The sequence below is a fragment of the Hyla sarda genome, chromosome 4 (genome assembly GCF_029499605.1).
Source record: "Hyla sarda isolate aHylSar1 chromosome 4, aHylSar1.hap1, whole genome shotgun sequence".
NCBI classification, from domain to species: Eukaryota; Metazoa; Chordata; class Amphibia; order Anura; family Hylidae; genus Hyla; species Hyla sarda.
This window is the reverse complement of record NC_079192.1, coordinates 128,584,625-128,607,667: the sequence shown is the minus strand read 5'-3', so window position 1 is coordinate 128,607,667 and position 23,043 is coordinate 128,584,625. Positions and strand designations below refer to the sequence as shown.

General features: G+C 41.1%; 1 protein-coding gene across 3 annotated transcripts in view; it reads right to left on the bottom strand.

Moving 5' to 3' along the window:
* The window catches only part of CRTC3 (CREB regulated transcription coactivator 3), a 121,649-nt gene that overhangs the window by 18,775 nt on the left and 79,831 nt on the right, over positions 1–23,043 (bottom strand). For 2 of the 3 annotated variants that reach the window (XM_056572120.1, XM_056572122.1), the window contains exons 5-8: positions 16,341–16,403; positions 4,570–4,682; positions 673–711; positions 159–244 (exon numbers count right to left, since the gene is read on the bottom strand). In XM_056572120.1, the coding sequence (XP_056428095.1) occupies positions 159–244; positions 673–711; positions 4,570–4,682; positions 16,341–16,403 (301 nt within the window). The remainder of the gene's footprint in view (positions 1–158; positions 245–672; positions 712–4,569; positions 4,683–16,340; positions 16,404–23,043) is intronic. The other variant, XM_056572121.1, reaches the window with a different exon arrangement.

Below are 23,043 nucleotides of genomic sequence, written 5' to 3'. Positions count from 1 at the left end.
CTCAGGATAAGTAATATAAAAATAAAACATGTATTTCAAGCATATGTATATATTTATTATCTCTATATCTCCATCTTCATTACTTGTGAGCTGGATGCTAGTTTATTACCATCAAATGTTTGAAAGAAAGAAATAAGAGAATCTATAAAGCACTGCACCTTTTTGGCTTCCCATAGCTGTTTGGGCAGTGGCTTAGAAACATTCATCATGTTCTCTTCCGTCAAAGAATTTGGGAATGAAAAAACTGCACAGGAAAAAACACAAAAACAAAAGTTGTCATAAGTCAAGGATATTTCTGCAAGTTTGAGAAACATATCATGGAAAAGGTTCTTCCCAATGGCTTTGTGAGAAGTAAACAAGTATGTACTGTAGGGAGCAGATGAGTAATAAGTAGGGTACACAGACATCTGAAGACACCATTGGCATTTTAATGCCATGTAGTAGCACACCGACATATGAATATCTGAGAAATATACACGTAAAAGAGGGAACAAAAGTAAAAAATAAGAACATATCTAGTATTTCAGTTTGTCTCACATGGCTTCATAGATTGTTAACTAAATACCCGAAAGGAAATGGTGACTCTGTTACAGATTACTCCTGTCACTTTATACAACAGAAGTGTAAGACGATAAGGTCATAAAACAAAAAGAACGGCGCCACAGATTTTACCTTCTATATAGTTGTCGATTTCCCCGTCATGTAAACTTGCTGTAAAACATAAAATAAAGTATATGAAACCTCACATTTCAAATAGATCAACCACATGATTCAGTAACTAGATGCTTCAGTAATATTTATAACAGCATAGTCACAATATTCTTCATATACACAAACATTTACGAAACCAAGACACGCTACATGATGATCTATTTGTCTGTAAAAAGTGGTTTGGGACCGTAAATAGGGAATAAGGGGTCTTCACTTCAGAAATCTGTTGTAACAAAGACATAGAACCGGTCAACAGTGTTTGGTAATTCATTCTGGTATCTTTCCCCACAGATACAAAAAGCAATAAAGTGTAAAGACATTAAAAAAAACTTCCATATACATGGTCATAGAAATTCCTTTAACCCCTTGGGGGATATGATGGCTTTTTTTTGTGCCACCAATTCTACTTTGTAATGGCATCAGTCATTTTAACCAAAAATCTATGGCAAAACCCCCAAAAATCATTGTGCGACAAAATTGACAAAAACAAAAAAAAAACACAAAAAAAACAAAAAACATTTTGTAAATTTTAGGGGCTTTAGTTTCTACGCATTGCATTTTTTGGTAAAAATGACACCTTTTTATTCTGTAGGTCCATACGGTTAAAATGATACCCTACTTATATAGGTTTGATTTTGTCGCACTTCTGGAAAAAATCATAACTACATGCAGGAAAATTTATACGTTTAAAAATGTCCTCTTCTGACCTCTATCATTTTTTTACTTTTCCGCATATGGGGATGTATGAGGGCTAATTTTTTGCACCGTGATCTGACGTTTTTATCAGTACCCTTTATTGTTTTCATTTGACTTTATGATTACTTTTTATGGTATAAAAAGTTACCAAAAATAAGCTATTTTGGAAATTGGAATTTTTTTTACGCGTACGTCATTGACTGTTCGGTTTAATTAACGATATATTTTTATGGTTCGGACATTTACGCACGCGGTGATACCACGTTTATATTTATTTTTAATTACATTTTTTTTTTAAATAGGAAAAAGGGGTGTTTCAGATTTTTATTAGGGAAGGGGTTAAATCACATTTATTAACACTTTATTTGCCTTTTTTTTTTTTGCAATGTTATAGCCCTGCACACACTGATTTCCTACACTGATCACTGCCATGTAATAGCATAGATCAGTGTTATCGACGCTCGACTGCTTCTTCCTGGATCTCAGGCACAGAGCAGTCATTCGGCAATCGGACGTGCAGGAGGCAGGTAGGGATCCTCCTCGCATCCTGCAAGCTGTTCGGGATGCCGCGGTGAGCTGAGCTGTCAGGAAACTTTCACTTTCACTTCAGACGCAGCAATCAACTTTAATTGTCAGAAGGGTTAATACCGGGCATCACCACGATCAGTGATTTCTGGTATTAGCCGCTGGTCCCGGCCGTTGATGGCAACCGGGACCGAACCTATATGACCCAGCGTTATATCATGGGAACCGGCGCAGGATGTAAATATACGTCCTGCGTCATTACTACTAAAACAGGGGAAGCAATTCACTGCTCTGAGGATACAGACTATTCAGAACACAGGGAATGAGTGGATTGTTTATAACTATATGCTGTCTATGGTATGCATTGGGACTCTGCAACTCTGGGGTGCTTTCTAGCATTTGTATGTTCTCCCTGTGTTTTTGTGGGTTCTTTATGTACTCTGGTTTTCTACCACCCACTACAAACATACTAAATAGTTTAACTGACTTTCTATGAAATTAGCCCTGACATGTTTTTATATATGCCAATCTTCTAAGGATAAATACTGCCTCTGTGTGCAAAACAGACATAACTAAAAACAACAACAAACAAATGAGAGACAGGTCTACTATGTAGGGTGACAAAAGAATACTTGGGAGGAAAGAAAAAAATTCTTCCTGTAAAATTCAAATTGAACACTAGTTAAGGCTGTCTAAGTGCTCTCTGATGACACCTGTCTCGGGAAACGCCCAGTTTAGAAGAGGTTTGCTATGGGGATTTGCTTCTAAACTGGCCGTTTCCCGAGACAGGTGTCATCATAGAGCATTTAGACAGAAAAGAACAACCCTAACTTCAGAAGCTCATACGTACTGAAAGGATTAAGATTTTTTAATAGAAGTAATTTACAAATCTGTTTAACTTTCTGAAGCCAGTTGATATATATAAAAAAGTTTTTTCATGGAATGTGTGTGTTTCCTGCTGCAGGTGTTTCGTGGCCAGTTTTGAGCAGCAGATTACATTGACCTCAATGGGGTCTGCTGCAGATTTTGTGATGAGGATAATCAGCTGCAGAACAGCTGCAGCAGGAAACGCGATAGTAACCCGCCCATGGGAACGTACCCTAATGATGTAGACTCCAATGAGAATGGAGGAAAATTTGTCTCCACAAATAAATAGCGCGCATAATCTTTGGAGATTGAAATACACTATTAAGAAATGAAAGTGAAGCCCTGGTTGGTTGCTACAGGCACTGCCAATTGGGAGAATGGTGGGAAGTTTTTAAACCAGAAGGAGACAGAGACAACAAGGCAGTAGATAGTAGGTGTCTTATCTACATAATGCAGTGCTTTTTTCCTAGAAAATTAAAGATTAAGTATAGCCAAAAGTGACTTTTACCTGGACTTTCAATGTTAGTCCTCATATTACATTTGTTACAAATATTTGTGCAATGTTCAATTTGTGTAATGTCACATTTCAGAAAGGTGATCCTGCACAACTATTGGAAAAATGTGCATCACAACTAGAAAACTATTATCTATGCTCGTACGGAGACAATTCTGTCCTTGAGCTTGTGGTTAGAGGCTTGTGGTTTCAGGGCAGACAATGTTTGGAAGGAAAACGTCAAGCTATTTGTAACAACAAAAAAATTGCTTACTGAACAGGACTGAGGCTGGTCAAACACTACAGAGGGAAAACGGACATTCGCTCATAGTCATACAACAAGAACGTAACACCCGAGTTACATAAACAGCATAGTTTGCCTAACTCCTATTAAAGTCAATAGGAGTTACACAACCTGCATAACTTAGTTGGCTTAGCTCTTTTCGGCTTCCCGACCATCTCAAGCAGGCAAGGGTAAAGCCCTTTAAAGTCAATCTGATAGCTGGTTTACCCGCACTAAACCCAATACACAGGGTATAGTGAGGGTAAATGAGAGTAAAATTATGTATTACTCACCCTGATCCGTGGTTTCATCGTATACTTAGAGCCTCTATTGCTAACATGCTCCTGTGTGCAATGGAGGCGGGAGCTGTCTCTTCAAGCTTCCCTGTCTTCATCCCCTCTGCAGCCATATGTCTGCCCATCTCTGAATATGCATAATCTTTTCAGACCGCTTCAGTCCTAATGACGCAATAGCCTATGCCCAAAAGGTTATGCGTATTCAGAGATGGGTGGGTATATGGCAGCAGAGAAGACGGGGGCAGGGAAGCTCGGAGAGCTCCATTACACAAAGGAGCATATATGCATGTTATCAATTGAGGCTACAACAGGACAGCAATATACCATTTACTCAGGTTCACCTGCACTATAACCCATGTGTATTTTTGCGGACAACTGAGCTGTAAGATTCACTATAGGCACTTAGCAGGGGTTTTGAAGAGCAAAACACGCTCTATGATGCATATATTGTCAAAAAACTAAACAAAAAACCCTTTATAGGTTTAGTCTTAGAATATTAATAAGGCTCTGCTATTTTTATCTCCTGCAGCAGCCCAACTCCTGTTCATGGACCATGTTTGGAGCTATTTCTAGGGGAAAAAGATGCAGATTCTTTTTTCTAATCTTAGATACCCCCTGATAAATACGCAGAAGGAAAATCATTATCTTTTATGGTAAATATAATATTTCACAAACAATTGAAATGTAGATTATCTTACTGTTGCGCTGAGGAGGTCTGGGGGCACGCGTTGCATATTGGTTTCCACCCGCAAAAGGATCTTGAGTTTTGGTACTCGAGGCACTCGTGTGAAGTGCAGAGTCAGAATTCGTTCTGAGAACAGAATTAGCATATTATACATTATTACATTACTTCAACATAGTAAAATAATGTGTCTGGACTTCAGCTGGGACAGGACTTACAAGTAACAAGCACAGGTGACAAAAGACAGAAAACAATGGAACATGTAATATGCTTTATAAATGAAAAGGCTCATCTGAAGACATCAAATACAGGTCAGCAGAATCAATGATCAATCACTAGTCTATATAAAAAGTACCATTCCACATACACATCCAGCTACATTACCAGGGTTATTTCCCTGATCCAAGTGCACTATAGCAACAAAAGATTGATATCTGAAAGACAGACAATACTCTCTTCTTATACAAAGATAACTTAAGGGAATGTTACAAGTGCTTTGAGCTTGCAGAATGTAGCCATAAATTTACAGAGGGGGGAAAAAAAACCAAGAAGCTTTGACAGCAGCCCCTAAGCATTCCATGGAAGAAGCCATGAACCGTGGACCTTGATCAGACGTTTGCTTGATAACCGACTCTCATATATATATCTGTCTGTCTCTCTATCTATAGGTCTCTCTATCTATATATTGCACATATATATATATATATATATATATATATATATATATATATTCTGAAAAAAGTAACGCTGAGCCCCAATACAAAAAAAAAAAATGCATTCTCAAATCCTTATAATGCAGAACAGTAAGCGATGTAAAAAATATGGGGGAGATTTTTTGAGGGAAAAGTTGACTAGCTGCCATAGGAACCGACCAGATTGCCGTTTTTATTTTAGAGACCTTTTTAAAAAAAAAAAAAAAAAAAAAAGGAAACTAGCGATCTCATTGGTTGCTATGAGCAACTGGTCAACTCTTCCTCTGCACAGGTTTTGATAACTATCCCCCTATAACTTTTGTTGGTACATTCTATGTTATTTGTTTATATTTAGCAAAATCTGCTGCAAAAATATGCAGCTGATCCTGTACATGTGAACATTCCCTTATGGTGTATTCACGCAGTATCTTGCGCATATTTCATGCACAGGATTTGAAGCTGCAGATTATATGCAGTATAGTAACATAGTTCATAAGGTTGAAAAAAGACCAGAGTCCATTAAGTTCAACCTATAACCCTAATGAGTCCCTACTGAGTTGATCCAGGGGAAGGCAAAAAACCTTCACTCAATATCTCCTACTATAAAGTTAACTGTAATAAATCCCACAGACTTAATTTAGGCCTTTCCACTAAAATGGTCTGTCCCATAAAATCCCGTTTCTCATTCCCCTGGGTGGAAGGATCTATCACTTATCTAGGGATAAAATTAACCTTTCCCAGTATAAAAACTTATTTGAGGCCAACTACTCTTCCCCTCTACAGAACATTAAATACATAATTTCCAATATCCCGGCCTTGGGAATTTCATGGCTAGATAGGGTTGCCACGGTTAAAATGATGGTCCTTCCCAAAATCCTATACACTTCGCGACGTCCCAATATATTTACCCCTCTCCTACCTCCAAAAACTGCAGGCAACTATTATGAATTATGTTTGGAACAAAAGGAAACCGAGAATTAAAGCACTGTCGTTATTGCCACCACTAAAAAAAAGGGGGCATTGGGTGCCCTTCTATAACTCAATACTACCGAGCAGTAGTGCTAGACCAACTTAAACCACTTTGGAATTAGGACAATACTAAACTTTGGGTGTAAATCGAAACTGCTTTTCTGAATAACACATATTAAACATATTTTAATAGCTGCCCATGTTTTTAATAAAAAGACCTCTAGTCCTCATTCGACTATAAAAGCAATACTTCACTTGTGGTACTCATACATTTGCCCTAATAATCTTTGTCAAGTTGATATACCCTCACTACCCATTTCTATACTAGAAGTTTGCATCTCTGATCTCCGTGTGTCTCACTGGGTGACCGGCAGCGTCTCCACTTTGTCCAATCTCTGGGATGGGAAAACATGCGTGACATTTGAGGAACTACATAATATATACTCTATAAGCAATACAGACTTCTACAGGTATCTCCAAGTTTGACGTGCCCTTGATTCCTTAACACTTGAACACTCTAGTACCAGTTCTGAATTGATTAAATGGCTCTCTCGTACTCACCTCAAAGGAATCACTTGGAACTACGCATTCCTGATAGCTTCGTCCTCCCCTTCCCCTAATCCTCACATAACTAGGTGGGAAAACGAACTTCAAATACACTTCACGGACCATCAATGCGACCAAGCCCACTCGGTAATAAGCAATCTCACTAAATGTGCAAGCCACGTAGAAACCTCTAAAAAAAAATTCTTCCAATGGCACCTCACCTCTTCCAAGCTAGCTAATTTCACCGACCTACCTGACAAATGCTAGCGTTGCCCTGTCCCTGGCACATTTCTTCATGTATGGTGGGATTGCCCTAAAAAACTCTCCTTTTGGTGAAAATTAGGCAGATTCCTCTCACATCTATGTGGCTTTCCAATTATTCTTAACCCTGCCTTGTCCCTATTAAACATAGATATACATATCTATTCTTAGTTTCATAAATCCATCATTATGCACTCTCTCATAGCGGCCAGGCACATTATATCAAAACACTGGCGATCTGAAAAGGTACCAACACATGTGGAAATTAAAAGGGAAATTAACTAACTGCTGGCATGAATACAAAGTTTCATATGCTCTAAATACGGATAGAAACTTTCTAGCTAAATGGGATGTATGGCTCTATAGCCCTTATAATACGGTTCAACTGTAGGTGCTTTGAGACCTTGAAGCGAAACTCATGCTATGATGTGTCCACAGGGCAAATGGTCCTCTTCCTCCCCTTAAATAGTGAAGCCTCTCTTTCATTCAATACCATCCTGATTATATTGTTATAACATGTCAACTTTACAGCAGGTGTATGTTGCTTAGTTTCATTAATATACAGTTGTTTTATTCTGTTCTTCACATGTATCGACCGACTATGATCTATGTGATAGATGATTATTCTTGACTGTATCAAAGCAATGTAACTTTTTGATTACCATACTTTTCCTAGTGACATGTATATATGTGACCTGTTTTTACTGGTTATTTTTCTTCTTAACAACAAAACTACAATAAAAATATATTAAAAAAAAAAAAAAAAAAAACAACAACATCACTCAAGGTAAAAATTCCTTCCCAACTCCAAATATGGTAGACAGAATAAATCCCTGGAACAACGTTCTGTCCCTATAAATCTAGTATCCATAACCAACAATGTTATTATTCTCCAAAAATGCATCCAGCCCGTTTTTGAACTCTTTTACAGAGTTCACCATGACCACCTCCTCAGGTAGAGAATTCCACAGTCTCCCTGCTCTTACAGTAAAGAACCCCCGTCTGTGCTGGTGTAGAAACCTTCTTTCCTCTAAACGTAGAGGATGTCCCCTTGTTATAGATACAGTCCTGGGTATAAATAGATCATGGGAGAGATGTCTGTACTGTCCCCTGATATATTTATACATAGTTATTAAGTCTTCCCTAAGCCTTCTTTTTTTCTAAACTAAATAACCCTAATTCTGATAATCTTTCTGGGTACTGTAGTCCTTCCATTCCCTGCATTACCCCGGTTGCCAGTCTTTGAACCCTCTCCAGCTCCACTATATCTTTCTTGTACACTGGTGCCCAGTACTGTACACAGTACCCTAGTGTGGTCTGACTAGTGATTTGTACAGCGGTGGAAGGATTTCCTTGTCGTGGGCATCTATGCTCCTATTGATGCACCAGATGATTTTATTTGCCTTGGCAGCAGCTGCCCGACACTGGTCACTATAGCTAAATTTACTGTTAACTAAGACTCCCAAGTCCTTTTCCACCTCAGTTGTCCCAAGTGTTCCCCCATTTAATACATAATCACAGCCCAGATTTTTCTTCCCCATTTGCATTACTTACATTTATCAGTGTTGAACCTCATCTGCCACTTCCCAGCCCAAATTTCAAACCTATCCAGATCCATTTGTAACAGTGCACTGTCCTCTATAGTGTTTACCACTTTACAGAGTTTAGTATCATCTGCAAAGATTGCTACTTCACTATTCAACCGCTTTTCAAGGCCATTAATGAATATATTAAATAGGACAGGAAACAAGACGGACCCCTGTGGTACCCCACTAGTAACAGTCACCCAATCAGAATAAGTACCATTAATAACCACCCTCTGTTTCCTATCACTGAGCCAGTTACTTACCCACTTGCACACATTCTCCCCCAGCCCAATCCTTCTAATTTTATGCACCAACCTTTTATGTGGAACCGTATCAAATGCTTAGGAAAAATCCAGATACACGACATCCAGCGATTCCCCCTTGTCCAGTCTGGAGCTCACTTCCCCATAAAAGCTGATCAGGTTAGTTTGACAGGACTGATCCCTCATAAAGCCATGCTGATATGGAGTCATACATTTATTTTTATCAAGATACTCCAAAATAGCATCTCTTAGAAAACCCTCAGACAATTTATATACAACGGAGGTTAAACTAACAGGTCTATAATTCCTGGGGTCACGTTTTGACCCCTTTTTAAATACTGGCACCACATTTGCCATGCGCCAGTCCTGGGGAACAGTCCCTGTCCCTATATAGTCCCATAATATAAAAAATAGGGGTCTGTCTATTACATTACTTAATTCCTTTAGAACACGGGGGTGGATGCCATCTGGACCTGGTGATTTGTCTATTTTGATTTTTTTGTAGGCAGCACTGTACATCTTCCTGGGTTAGACGGGTGATCTGTACTGGGGAGTTTACCTTATCTCGCTGTATTTCACCTGCCATTTCATACAGTGGAGAAGAATTTGTTTAATATATTTGCTTTTTCTCTATAGCTTTTTAATGCTTCTTCACTGCCATCCTGTTTTAGTAGTTTAAATGCTTTATTTTTGTAATTTATTGCCCCCTTAACGTTCTTATTCATCCATATTGGTATTCTTTTATTTCTGACCCTTTTATTCCCATAAGGTATATACATCTTACAGTGAGAATTTAAGATATTTTAAAAGTCTCCCATTTAGTGTCAGTATTCTCGTTTTTGAGGACATTATCCCATTTTATATTGTGATGGGCTTCTCAGAGTTGATCGAACTTTGCCTTCCTAAAGTTCATTGTTTATGTGGCCCCTCGAGAGATTCTCTTATTGAAGAACAAGTTATAATGTATTATATTATGCTCACTATTTCTGTCAGGTCTGTTGGTTAATATTTAGTCTAGTAAGCCGCCCCCTCTGGTTGGGCCCTGCACCATTTGGGACAGATAATTGTCTTTAGTTATAGTCAGAAACCCGTTTCCTTTAGGAGATTCACAGGTCTCAGTCTTCCAGTTTATATCAGGATAGTTAAAGTCCCGCATTATTATCATCACCTCATTATTATTTGCTGCCTTATTTGCCTCAGTAATTGATCTTCAACCTCTTCAATTATGTTTGGTGGCTTATAGCAAACCCCTATTAGAATTTTTTTTATTTTTATCTCCATATATTTCTACCCATAGTGACTCTACATTATCGTTTCCCTCCCTATATCCTCCCCCCAATGGGGCCTTCAGACTGGACTTTACATAAAGACAAACTCCTCCCCCTTTCCGTTTTGTTCGATCATTAGACTATAACCCTGTATGTTGACCGCCCAGTAACAGCTATCGTCCAACCAAGTCTCTGTTATAATGCTCCATTTTCAACTCCAGTTAGTGAGTTTTATTGGTCAGACTTCTGGCATTAATCAACATGCAAATCAATGGTGTATTTTTTTATTTTTTTTTACCTATGACGCCTATCCCTATTAACTATTCTAACCCCTCCCTCCACTCCACCCCCAGGTACATTAATAAGTCCCCCCTCTCTATCTACACCATCTTCCCCCTCTATGTTGTAGGTTCCCTCCCACCCAGTCCCTAGTTTAAACACTCCTCCACCCTTCTAGCCATCTTCCTCCCTATTGAGGTGCAGCCCTTCCCTACAGTAGAGCCAGTATCCAACAGTGACGTCGGCCCTTCTCCATGAACCCAAACCCCTCCTTCCTACACCAGCTTCTGAGCCACTTGTTTACCTCCCTAATCTCCCACTGCCTCTCTGGTGTGGCTCGTGGTACAGATAATATTTCTAAAAATATTACCTTTGAAGTCCTTGGCCCCTAGCATCTTATCCCCTATGCAAAGGATAGGGGATAAGATGTCAGATCACGGGGGTCCAGCCGCTGGGGGCCTCCGGGATCTCCACTGCAGCGCCCCGCTATCATTACTGCACAGAGCAAACTCTTAAACTTACTGAAGTCACGGCCCACCCCCTCAATACAAGTCTATGGGAGGGGGCGTGACTTGTATTGCCGGGGCGGGCTGTGACGTCGTGAGGGGGAGGAGCCATGACGTCACGATGCTCCGGCCCCTGTATCGCAGGTCATTACGCACAGAGTTTGCTCTGTGTAGTAATGAAAGCGGGGCGCTGCAGCGGAGATCTCGGGGGTCCACAGCGGCGGGATGCCCGCAATCTGTCATCTTATCCCCTATCCTTTGGATAGGGGATAAGATGTTAGGGGCAGAATACCCCTTTAAGCTTGCGGCCTAAGTCCCTGAAATAATTTTTAAGTACACTCCACCTACCTCTTACTTTTTCATTTGTGCCAATATGTACCATGACTGGTGGGTCCTCTCCGGCCCCACCCAGCAACCTGTCAACCCGATCCGCGATGTGCCGAACACACTGTTCGGCAATCCCGGTCTTTGTGAACGATCGCCCTGTCTGTTCCCCTAATAATTGAGTCCCCCACTACCAGTACCTGTTTGGCCTGCCCTGCACTCCTCCCTCCCTCCTTACTAGAGCAGACCCCCCCCCCCCCCCACCCCCACCCCTGGCAGTCAGAGGCAGAGTCCTGCTGCAGTACTGCTAGCTCTGAAATGGCATCCCCCTCATCTACCAACCGGGCAAACTTGTTGGGGTGTGCCAGTTCAGGACTAGCCTCCCTGACACTTTTCCCTCTACCCCGTTTTCTAACTGTAACCCAGCTAACTGCCTGACTGTCTTGCACCTCCGTCCCACTATCCTCCCCCACCTCTACCCCAGAGAGTACCTGCTCAGGAGACTCCTCTCCAGGTTGTCAATTTGTCTCAGTGTTGCCAGTTGCTCCTCTAGATCCAGAATCTGGGCTTCCAAATGAACAACTCGCACACATCTCGCACAACAATATGCACCCTCAAACTGCTGTTCAAGGATTGCATACATTGTGCAAGATGTACACTGGACTGCATTTTCCAACATGGAGGCCATACTAGATTTGTGGATTGCAAAAATTTAGTTAAAAAAAAATTTTCAATTTATGCTCCCTGAATTTAAAATCCCTTAATTTTAAGTCCCTCTCACTTTTATACTTACACTCACTTGTATACTTCCCACTCTTGCATACAGACACACAATTGCTAGCTCAAACAATCACTAGTGTACTTGCTTTTGTATTTACCACAATCCACCTCTCTCTTCCACTGCCTGAAAGTGAATGCAAATGGCTAGCTGTTCAATGTAAACTAAATGACTGAACACAGCTTCATAACTTGCGCATATTTGATACTGTACCTGTGAATTGTTCCTAACAATACAATTTCTGAAATGCTCTGCTGGTTATTCAATTCCAGTTATCGTCAATGGAAGGTATGCAAACTGTGTCAAACAGCTGGCTAAGCGGTTTTCGACTTTTCAACCACCTCCTGCAGGCACAACCAAGCAATGATTCTGAGATAGGTGCAGATCTCAGATGAAGCGCCAACATGTATCATGTAGATATGCCATAAGTGTCCAGGTAGGGATAAGATTTAGCTATTTAGACACACATTTCATTGTTTATTTAGCATATTCCAGATTACCATTTCTTCTGTTCTGACATACTTCTAATTCAGTAACATTAGGTAGAACAGACACTGTGCAAAGCAAATCCCTTTCCCTTCAGTTAATTATTAGCTATGTTAGCAAACCCCATCATAACATGTAAATAAATAAAACTGGTTTGTCTTCCTGTGGAAGGATTATACTAAACCCTAAATCTTTTTGGCCTCATTCACAAATGCTTTTTGTACACATTATCAACTTTGCAGAGCTTTGCTGTCTTTGTGGTTAAAGTAATCGTATTGGTGCTTTTATTGTACAGATTTGTGACAATGTGTGTGGATTTATTCTTTACAATGCACATTCTTCATTATGCTGAATTCTTCAGTGCACAAATATAACAAAAATATTTGCTTCATCATAAAAGGCAAATAAGTAGAAGGTCAATATAATGCTGTCAATGGTAAAATAATAATTTTCTTTCCTTTGTTGAATCTTTAAGTGAAAACAGAATTGCATTATATATGCTAGGTGCAAAATCCAGGACAAATGTAGATCATATCAACTTAGCACATGATGCATACGCTACACAAGCAGCATGGTGCTGCATAAACATTTCTTACCAAAATGAAAGATTTCTCTTTCTGTTAACCCGCTCCTACACTATCAAAACCACTAAGTCTACCGATAACAATAAATTGTCAACACTAATAGATTGTCACTGATGAAAAAAGGTATTCACTCACCATAGAAATAAGGTAATAACCACCAGTTTAAACACCTCATGTGAATAGTGAATAAAAACAATGTTGCAGTTTTATGCCCTCTCGTTTGAACACGATCGGACATCAATGTAGCACAAAGAGAGATAACTGCACCTACCCCTACAGTTTAGACATCATTGTCTGAGCGCGATAGCGTCCGATGCACGTCAGAGCGTCTGCACCCATGCAGATTTTATGGTGTGCATGCTCTTATATCTAAAACCTCGCGACTTACTTCCGGTGACGGGACTCTCTTCCGGTTCACCGTAATATTGCGATCATTGCCACACTTCCCTCATCACAACAGCAGCGATACGCAAGTTGTCACAGGACCAGCCATACGCCACCGTGCGCGATGACACACCCAGCGGCACATGACAACCCACATGAGCTGCTTTGTTTACGTTCGTGACCTCAAGGTTTCAGATATAAGAGCATGGCCCCCCCCATACAATCTATGCATGGGTGCAGATGCTTTGAAAGGCACGGACATGCGCCGGATGCTATCGCTGTCAGACAATGATGTCTAAACTATAGGGGTAGGTGCAGTTATCTCTCTTTGTACTACACTGATGTCAGATTTATGGATTGGATTAGTTGAGTGATATCATGCTTCTCTATGCAGGTGTTTTTGCCGTTCTTACGTCAGCTTCACTCTGTGTTCCTTGAGAAACCTCAATACTAGGGGGGAAAAGCGTTGAAACAAGAGGGCATAAAACTGTAACATTGTTTTTATTCACTATTCACATGAGGTGTTTAAACTGGTAGTTATTACCTGATTTCTATGGTGAGTGAATACCTTTTTTCATCAGTGACAATCTATTAGTGGTGACCATTTACTGGACTAGAAGGATGTAATTTGTCCGTTACCATTTTCACTGATGAAACGGTATAATGACGGGTGATGTCGTCATAGTTTCCATATAATGATAAACGGATGGTTGCAGTTGTAAGACATTGGGGCATGAGTATGTTGAGGTCTTACTCGCCTATATTTATCGTTCATTATTGATAAAATCAGGTATTTAGATATAATTTTGGAGGTGTCACGAATGTGCAGTGTGCATTTTGAGTTACGAGAATACTTTTAATTCATACCAATAAATAATTGTTTTTATCTATCTAAACAAGGGTCTGTAAGGGCTGTGATAGTAAAGTGTACCAGACATTAAAAAAAAAAAATAAAAAAAAAGCACAGACTTGACATGTTAAATGTTTTTATCTGTCACTACCTCAGTACTGAAACCCCCACTGATCAGGAGAATAAGTGGGGATAGGCCTTATAATGTAGTAGCGAGAAAAGGATATCTAAGCGTTGGAGAGTAAAACATGTTACCGCTTATCCTCACTTGTTCCCCTGATCAGTGGTTGTCTCAGCACTGAGACTCCAACTGATAAAAACGTTTGACATGTCTCCCCTCAAGGAGGCAGTGTACTGAACAGGCCTGTCCTCATATTACACATCATATTGCCAGTATATGGTGGGATATAGGCAGGGTATGCAGACATAGCACATCCCTGGAACTCAAAAGCATGAGTGATGCATGATGTATACATATAAAAAAAAAAAAAAAGCACGGTTGCTCAGTGGTAAGCACTGTTACCTTCCAGCACTGCGTCCCAGGGCTCAATTTCCACCTAAGACAATATTTGTTTTCTGTGTTTATTATTATTATTAAAGGGGGTTATCAGGCTATAGAACAACAGCACTACACCTGTCTGCAGGTTGTGTGTGGTATTAGAACTTGGCTCTATTTATTTTAATGGAACATAGCTGCAAAACCACTTACAACCTGATGACAGGTTTGGTGCTGTTTAAAATGCTAAATAACCCCTTTAATGTAGTCACTAGTAGACTACATTCAGCCCATTACAGAGGTTATCCCACAGGTGGGGGGTTCAGTGTCCCTCCTTGACCAGCAATTTGCTAAGCTGCAATATGACACATTGGGCCCTGGCGATTCCTGAATTGACAATGGGCATAGTTTTGAAGAACCCCTCCCGCCAGATAACCCTCTTTAAAGTCAATTGCCCGCTTTGGTATAAGTTGCCATATTTTTATATGAATTCTCTATGAGGCTTACAACCATTGGCTAGCTCCACACTCCATTCATTAGGGGGGCAACTGTCCCCAGTCTCAAGATAGGTAAGGGTCTCAGTGGCTGGACCCTCACCGATCAACGAGTTATCCTTACCCTGTGGATAGGGAACAGTTTTGAATATTGGGATAACCCCATTGTTTGGCCAAACCAAAAGTCAAATATCTATTGCCTTCACAATATTAACAGGTATGTTAATAGAGGAACCTTAAATATCAATTGCATCCAGAAGGATTTTTTAGGCCAATAATTATTTTTGGCCTACAGCAGGATTAAGACATTTAAGCTATAATGTCTTCAGACGGGAGCATCAGATTTCTAAACCTGCTTGACCTTTATGAGGTATTTACAGATCCTGACAAAAATCTGAGGAAAATCTAGGAGTAACCAGTCAGATTAGTCACTGGCCATATTTGAGCAAGGATAATACAGTAATTTTTTTTTTTTTTATACTTTCAGACGCAGCAGGAAAGTTCAATGTTTGTAGAAAAAGTTGTAGATGCAAGTCATTCAAACAGCCTAAGAGCATTTATTTGAAAGCAAACAATAAATGGAAAACTTATATGCAGATCTGTCCATATCAATGACAACAAAATACATAAACATCTTCCCCCTATAATATCTCATTACTACTTGCTAGCTGATAACTGGCCATTGTAAATACAGGTTATCTATTTGACGTGCATGTCTATTTTAGTCACCATTCATGTACAAATTTCATCATAATTCTTGATCTTGAAGCAGTATAATTAAGAATATTGAGACGACATGATATACGTATGCTTTCTGGGATTTCAAGGTCACACTGTATGATACTTTATTTCTCTTGCAAGAAAATTCTCTTGCGACAATTTTCTTTTGTGACCGAAAACCAAAGCAAAAGGGAAAAAAATAAATCAGATTTACAAAAAAAAAAAAAAACACAACTAAATATTCTTTAAGAAACTTAAATGTGCACCAAAGTTATTAAGAAAAATATATAACATGGTTCACCTGTTGAGAGCAGACAATAGTCTAAATCCTGGTCGTTTCTCTTCACTCCAGGTAGCATGCTGCCTTCAGAGACAGAAGTCAGGAGGGGGGAGAGGAAACAAATGTTTCATATCAGTTAAAGTCCCAATAAAAAATAGTGCTCACTGTATACCACGTTGTTAGTGCTGTGACAAAGGGCATCGAATTTAGAGGATATTGACACCTTTGAGATATATATATATATATATATATATATATATATATATAATTTATGTATTTATTTATGTAGTATAGGTTACAATTTTTTTTATATTGTATCTTATTAAACATTTTGCACCAATTATTCTTGTGCAGCTTGCATGTAGTACTTTGCAAAGCAAGCTGCTAGACTATCAGACAGGCTCTCTGATGGCTCAGCCTGAGGCCCCTTCTAAACACCCCTCTGAACTAAATTGTGATCAATGAAATAAAACCAACTCTTTGATCTGATCATAACGGAGCTTAGGTGAGCGGTCATAAGTTCTGATCAGATCAAAGTCGGTTTCATTTAATTTTATCACAATTCAGCTCAAAAGAACACATGGTGGTCTGGAAACCCAACCACTACTCACCTAACTGAATTATGATAAAATAAAAAAAACAACCTGCTATGATCTGATCATAATTCAGCTCAGATGAGTGTCCAGAAGTAGACAGGTAGGACTAGAGAGTGGAGCAGCTTGCTGTGCATTATAATACATGCAATCTGCAGAAGAAAAATGGTGCAACATTTTTAATAAAAACAATAACAAAAATGTATTTGCCCATACTACATTTAAAAAAAACTAAAAATTATACAAAAAGGTGTCTATAGCCTGTAAAAGGGGCAGATATCTAATTGAGAAGAGTCAAAAAAATGTACTGACAAAACTGACTGGTACCATGGGGAATTGTGACATTTATTGAGAAGAGAGATGTAAAGATGTTGGGGAAGAAAAAAGTTTCTTGGAACATCTTCCAATGCCCGGCATTGCAAGTGTTTCCAGTGCTTAAAGGCAGAAGTTAGCCAAGCAGGTTGCATACTGAAATTAGTGTCAGCGAAGAAATGAGGACCTAGAATTAAATATATTGAGTTGGAAGCACAAAGAAATAAAGGCTACATTAGGAGTGATCGGTAGTTTTAGAAAGCATGGGGTGATTAATAAAAAGTGAGAAAATTATTGAAAGATTTTAGGGAGAAAAAAAAACCCACAGGCGCTTCTTTCAATGGAAAACAGCATTGCGTAGCAATCCAGCAAGGTTTATGAGAACTCACTACTTGAATGGCAACACATGGTTAACCGTTCATAAAAGACAAAGCCCAAGTAATCTCACAAGTCGCTGATGTACTGCCCAATTACTTCACATCATTTCTCTAAACTAGTTAAGAAATTGCTTGAAGGAGAGGCATTATCTGACTCAGCTGGTGGTCACTTTCCCTGTTTGCGTAAAATGGAAAATAGAAAAAAAACATTTTAAAAGGTTGGCACCAGAAAATTGGCAACAGGTTGTGTACTCAGAAATGTGTCCTTTATAAGAAGTTGCTGCTTTAGGCTTCAGTGTTAAGAGAGCAGTATTTTCTGTATTTTGGGACTTTTTTTTTCTGCACTTGCACTCACGAAAAGTTCTTTGGCAATGAAGTGGTTGCCAATGGGAACAAGTGACACCAGGAATCCAGAGCGTGGGACACAGAGACCAGCTGCACTTTTGACCTCTCTCACTGGAAATTATTTTATTGAGATCATTTACTTGCCAGGAAGACTTTCTTCTACCAAACAGAGCCAGGTCAGGGTATAGATCCCCTCCTGTTCTTTCTCAAACCTTAGCTGCAAGGCCAACTTTATGCCCCTCCTATGGAGTACATCAGAACGACACAAAACACGAAAAATAGAATGTGTATCCTATTTTCTGACATCTGCCAAGTAAAAAAAAAAAAAAAAAACAGCTTTTGTATTACGGTAAGTTGTTAAAAAGTCTTTTTATTAAAAATCCTAACTTACTAGTTACTGAAGGGAAGGGCAAGAATAGAACAACCATATGTTCTCAAAAAAAAAAAAAATTCCAGGCTTTAGCTAAGGCATTTGGAGCCTTTTATCCACCGAATGCAGACTTTATATGCAGTAATGCACTTGCCAAGACCAAACAATCTAGACAAATTCCATACAAGGGAGGAGAAAACTATTAATAAATCTGCATTATACATTTTGTAACACAAAGACTAGCCCAATTCAGATGACTTCAGTGTCCTTGTTAAGGCTGCATTATCCGGACCTCGAAGGGTTAAGGCTCTTCACATCATGTTTTTGGACATCCAGCTACTTATCAGTTTTTTTAAAGCTGACATATTGTTAGACTGATCCATCTGAGAAATGGATCGGTCCTAGCATTTTTTTACATGTTTATATTTTTTTTTTCTTTGCTTCCCATAGGTGAAGAAGAGTAAAAAAAAAACCTTGTGGGGGGAGGCGGCAGAGATGGCAAGTAAAAGTTTGAGACCATGCTACCAATTCAGTCCAAGGGTGCAGGGATGTAATAAAAATACTCAATAACTTTACAATGTTATTAGGATTTATAAAGACACACTTATTTTACGGATCGAGACAATCTCTTCCATGCATCCAGCAGAAAATGGAAAACATGATATGAAAAGAGACTTACAAAACTAAACTCAGATCAAAAGTTGTGTAGTTCTTAGAATTTGTAGGGATAGACCCAAATAGGCTTAGCTTTTTGTTAGGATCACATACCAAAATGCAGCCATGTTGCTATTGTCTGAAAGAAGTCAAAAAAAGGTCTGTAAACTTTTTCACATATGACAATCGTTGAGAATGCCATGATAAGAAAAAAAAAGGTCTAAAATAAAAAGTCTGCCATAACATCATCATTTAGCAACAGTTGTATTTAAATACTAGACTGAATTTGCTGCACTTCGGCATTACCGGAATGGTTGAGAACCACTTCAGTACATCTGTGAACTTGGCATGGATGTAGCATCATGGCTTCTGTACGCCACTCAAATATACCATCACTATGCCTTCTATTATATTGAAGTGAATGGCTACATAGAGTTCACTCTAATACATCTTACAGATCAACTTTAAGCAGTTTTTTTTCAATGTATTAAAAATGTGGTTGCCCATATATTTACCCTTTTCTGCAGGCCTCATACACTAAGTGTGGCACTGTAAATGGGTAGAAGTGAGAAATGCCAACACTGTACTTCTCTAAAAGACATCATCTGTTTATAAATCTAGTTACACGTCTTTCAAACAGACCACAGACCTACCAGAGAGTTATGGGAGATTCATGCCATCTCTGTTGTAGGCCTCTGTAGAAGTAATGATGCAAACCAATGCAAGAAATCTCCAATGATGATTAAATGTCTGAACTCTGACAGTCTCCGGCTGGAAGTAACTTTCAGGAACTGCACCCACTGACCCCATTACTTTCCTTTCTAAATAAAAATTGGCTCGGAGCTGCCAAAAACCAACCACAATCACCTCTCTGCTATACATCGGCCTTTTCCAAGCTTGCTGAATGATTTTTATTTACTATGAATAAAGCTAGAATCCTGGCCAAAGTCAATGTTGTACATAAGTTTACACAGATGTCTAGAGACACACATCAAATGCAACATCTGGATACAAAGACCATGACATAAATATGTCCATGGAGAATTATTGTGTAGGATGATGCTCCAGCAACTGCAGGTTATTTCATCAATGCGGTGAGATTGTGATGGAAAATAAAAGAGCAGAAGATGTTAGAAGACGGAAAACTGGACAGAGAAATGAACGAGAGGAACAAAACAGAAAGCATGCAGAATCATATAGAAATACATTTAGGGGCGGACTAACAACACTCAGGGAAACGGACCAAAAAAAGCAAGGGCCCCTTGCGATGCTCCACCGCTGGTCACACTTCTGTCTCTATTCCACCCAAATCGCCCACCCCTACACATCAAATAAACTACATTTTATATATAAGAAACACTTTAACGTAGGTAAAATAATTTTCCATGACCAATAATACCAGTATACAATATATATACAATGAGGAAATATATACCACCGTACAATAACTGGATAATACCGTCATACTGTACTGAATAAAACCACTATAAAGGATCTGTATAATATATTAGTGATTATATACAGGACCAAATGGCAGTAGATATCAGCTGTACACAGGATGGGGGAGATTTACCAAAACCTGTCCAGAGGAAAAGTTGCCCAGTTGACCAACCAATCAATCAGATCACTTCTTTCACTTTGCAGAGGCCTTTTTAGAAATGAAAGAAGCGAGCTGATTGGTTGCTATGGGCAACTGGACAACTTTTCCTCTGGATAGGTTTTGATAAATCTCCCCCGATATGTATACCATATAAGTGATTACAGTTACATAAAGGGACTCACAATGATGTATTTTCTGATCAGCGGCATCCTCTTTCCTTTTCTTCTCAGTCTGGATCAGACCGCCATGTCGATCTCATCTGCAGGACAGATCTCCTCTACACAATCTTCCCATTTATAGGCCCACAAACTGTAGTAATGCCCTCCTTGGTGTACTGCACAGTAAAAGGGCAGGTAGGTCGGTAGCCAGGTAAATAGGTAGGTAGATCAGAAAGCCAGATATGTAGGTAGGGGACTAGCTATGTACTTAGGCTGCCATATATGAAGGCCAGGTATGTACATAGTTAGGAAGCCAGGTATGTAGGTAGGTAGCAAGATATGTAGGTAGGTAGTTAGGCAGCCAGGTATAAAGTTAGGTAGCCAGGTAGTTAGTCAAGTATGTAGCCAGCACACCCTCCACCCAGTGGCGGATCCAGAGTCTAGTCTCGGGAGGGGCACTATTAGAGTATTTTGTGTTAGCGGACAGAAAATAAGGTGTTAGTTACAGGTAGGTAATGTCACCAGGAGGTTGTGGCCCCTAGTAGATCATGCCCCCAGGTAGTTAATGTCCCCCAGGTAGGTAGTTCTGCCCCCTGTGGGTAAATCCCCCAGATAGCTGTCCCTGTATGAAAACCTCTTATGCAGGTAGTAGATAGCTCTCCTATTAGTTTGGTAGTTTGTCCCCATATTAGATAGGCAGGAACATAGTAGATAGTTCCTCACATTAGGTGTAGGCTGCAGAGCTCCCCCACAGTGGGTGTCGGCAGCGGGGTCCCCCCCACAATGGGTGTCGGCAGCGGGGTCCCCCCCACAGTGTGTGTCGGCAGCGGAGCCCCCCCCCCACAGTAGGTGTCGGCAGCGGAGTCCCCCCCCCCCCCACAGTAGGTGTCGGCAGCGGGGTCCCCCCCCCCCACAGTAGGTGTCGGCAGTGGGGTCCCCCCCCCCACAGTAGGTGTCGGCAGCGGGGTCCCCCCCCACAGTAGGTGTCGGCAGCGGGGTCCCCCACACAGTAGGTGTCGGCAGCGGGGTCCCCCCCCACAGTAGGCGTCGGCGGCGGGGTCCCCGCCCACAGTAGGTGTCGGCAGCGGGGTCCCCCCCAACAGTAAGTGTCGGCTGCAGAGTTCCCCAGCAATAGGTGTCGGCTGCAGAGTTCCCCCGCAATAGGTGTAGGCTGCAGAGTTCCCCAACAATAGGTGTAGGCTGCAGAGTTCCCCAGCAATAGGTGTAGGCTGCAGAGTTCCCCAGCAATAGGTGTAGGCTGCAGAGTTCCCCAGCAATAGGTGTAGGCTGCAGAGTTCCCCAGCAATAGGTGTAGGCTGCAGAGTTCCCCAGCAATAGGTGTAGGCTGCAGAGTTCCCCAGCAATAGGTGTAGGCAGCAGAGTTCCCCCGCAGTAAGTGTAGGCAGCAGAGTTCCCCCACAGTAAGTGTAGGAAGCAGAGTTCCCCCACAGTAGGTGTAGGCAGCAGAGTTCCCCCACAGTAGGTGTAGGCAGCAGAGTTCCCCCACAGTAGGTGTAGGCAGCAGAGTTCCCCCACAGTAGGTGTAGGCAGCAGAGTTCCCCCACAGTAGGTGTAGGCAGCAGAGTTCCCCCACAGTAGGTGTAGGCAGCAGAGTTCCCCCACAGTAGGTGTAGGCAGCAGAGTTCCCCCACAGTAGGTGTAGGCAGCAGAGTTCCCGCACAGTAGGTGTAGGCAGCAGAGTTCCCGCACAGTAGGTGTAGGCAGCAGAGTTCCCCCACAGTAGGTGTTGGCAGCGAGGTCCCCCCACAGTAGGTGTAGGCAGCGAGGTCCCCCCACAGTAGGTGTAGGCAGCGAGGTCCCCCCACAGTAGGTGTAGGCAGCGAGGTCCCCCCACAGTAGGTGTAGGCAGCGAGGTCCCCCCACAGTAGGTGTAGGCAGCGAGGTCCCCCCCCACAGTAGGTGTAGGCAGCGAGGTCCCCCCACAGTAGGTGTAGGCAGCGAGGTCCCCCCACAGTAGGTGTAGGCAGCGAGGTCCCCCCACAGTAGGTGTAGGCAGCGAGGTCCCCCCACAGTAGGTGTAGGCATCGAGGTCCCCCCCACAGTAGGTGTAGGCAGCGAGGTCCCCCCACAGTAGGTGTAGGCAGCGAGGTCCCCCCACAGTAGGTGTAGGCAGCGAGGTCCCCCCACAGTAGGTGTAGGCAGCGAGGTCCCCCCACAGTAGGTGTAGGCAGCGAGGTCCCCCCACAGTAGGTGTAGGCAGCGAGGTCCCCCCACAGTAGGTGTAGGCAGCGAGGTCCCCCCACAGTAGGTGTAGGCAGCGAGGTCCCCCAACAATAGGTGTAGGCAGCGAGGTC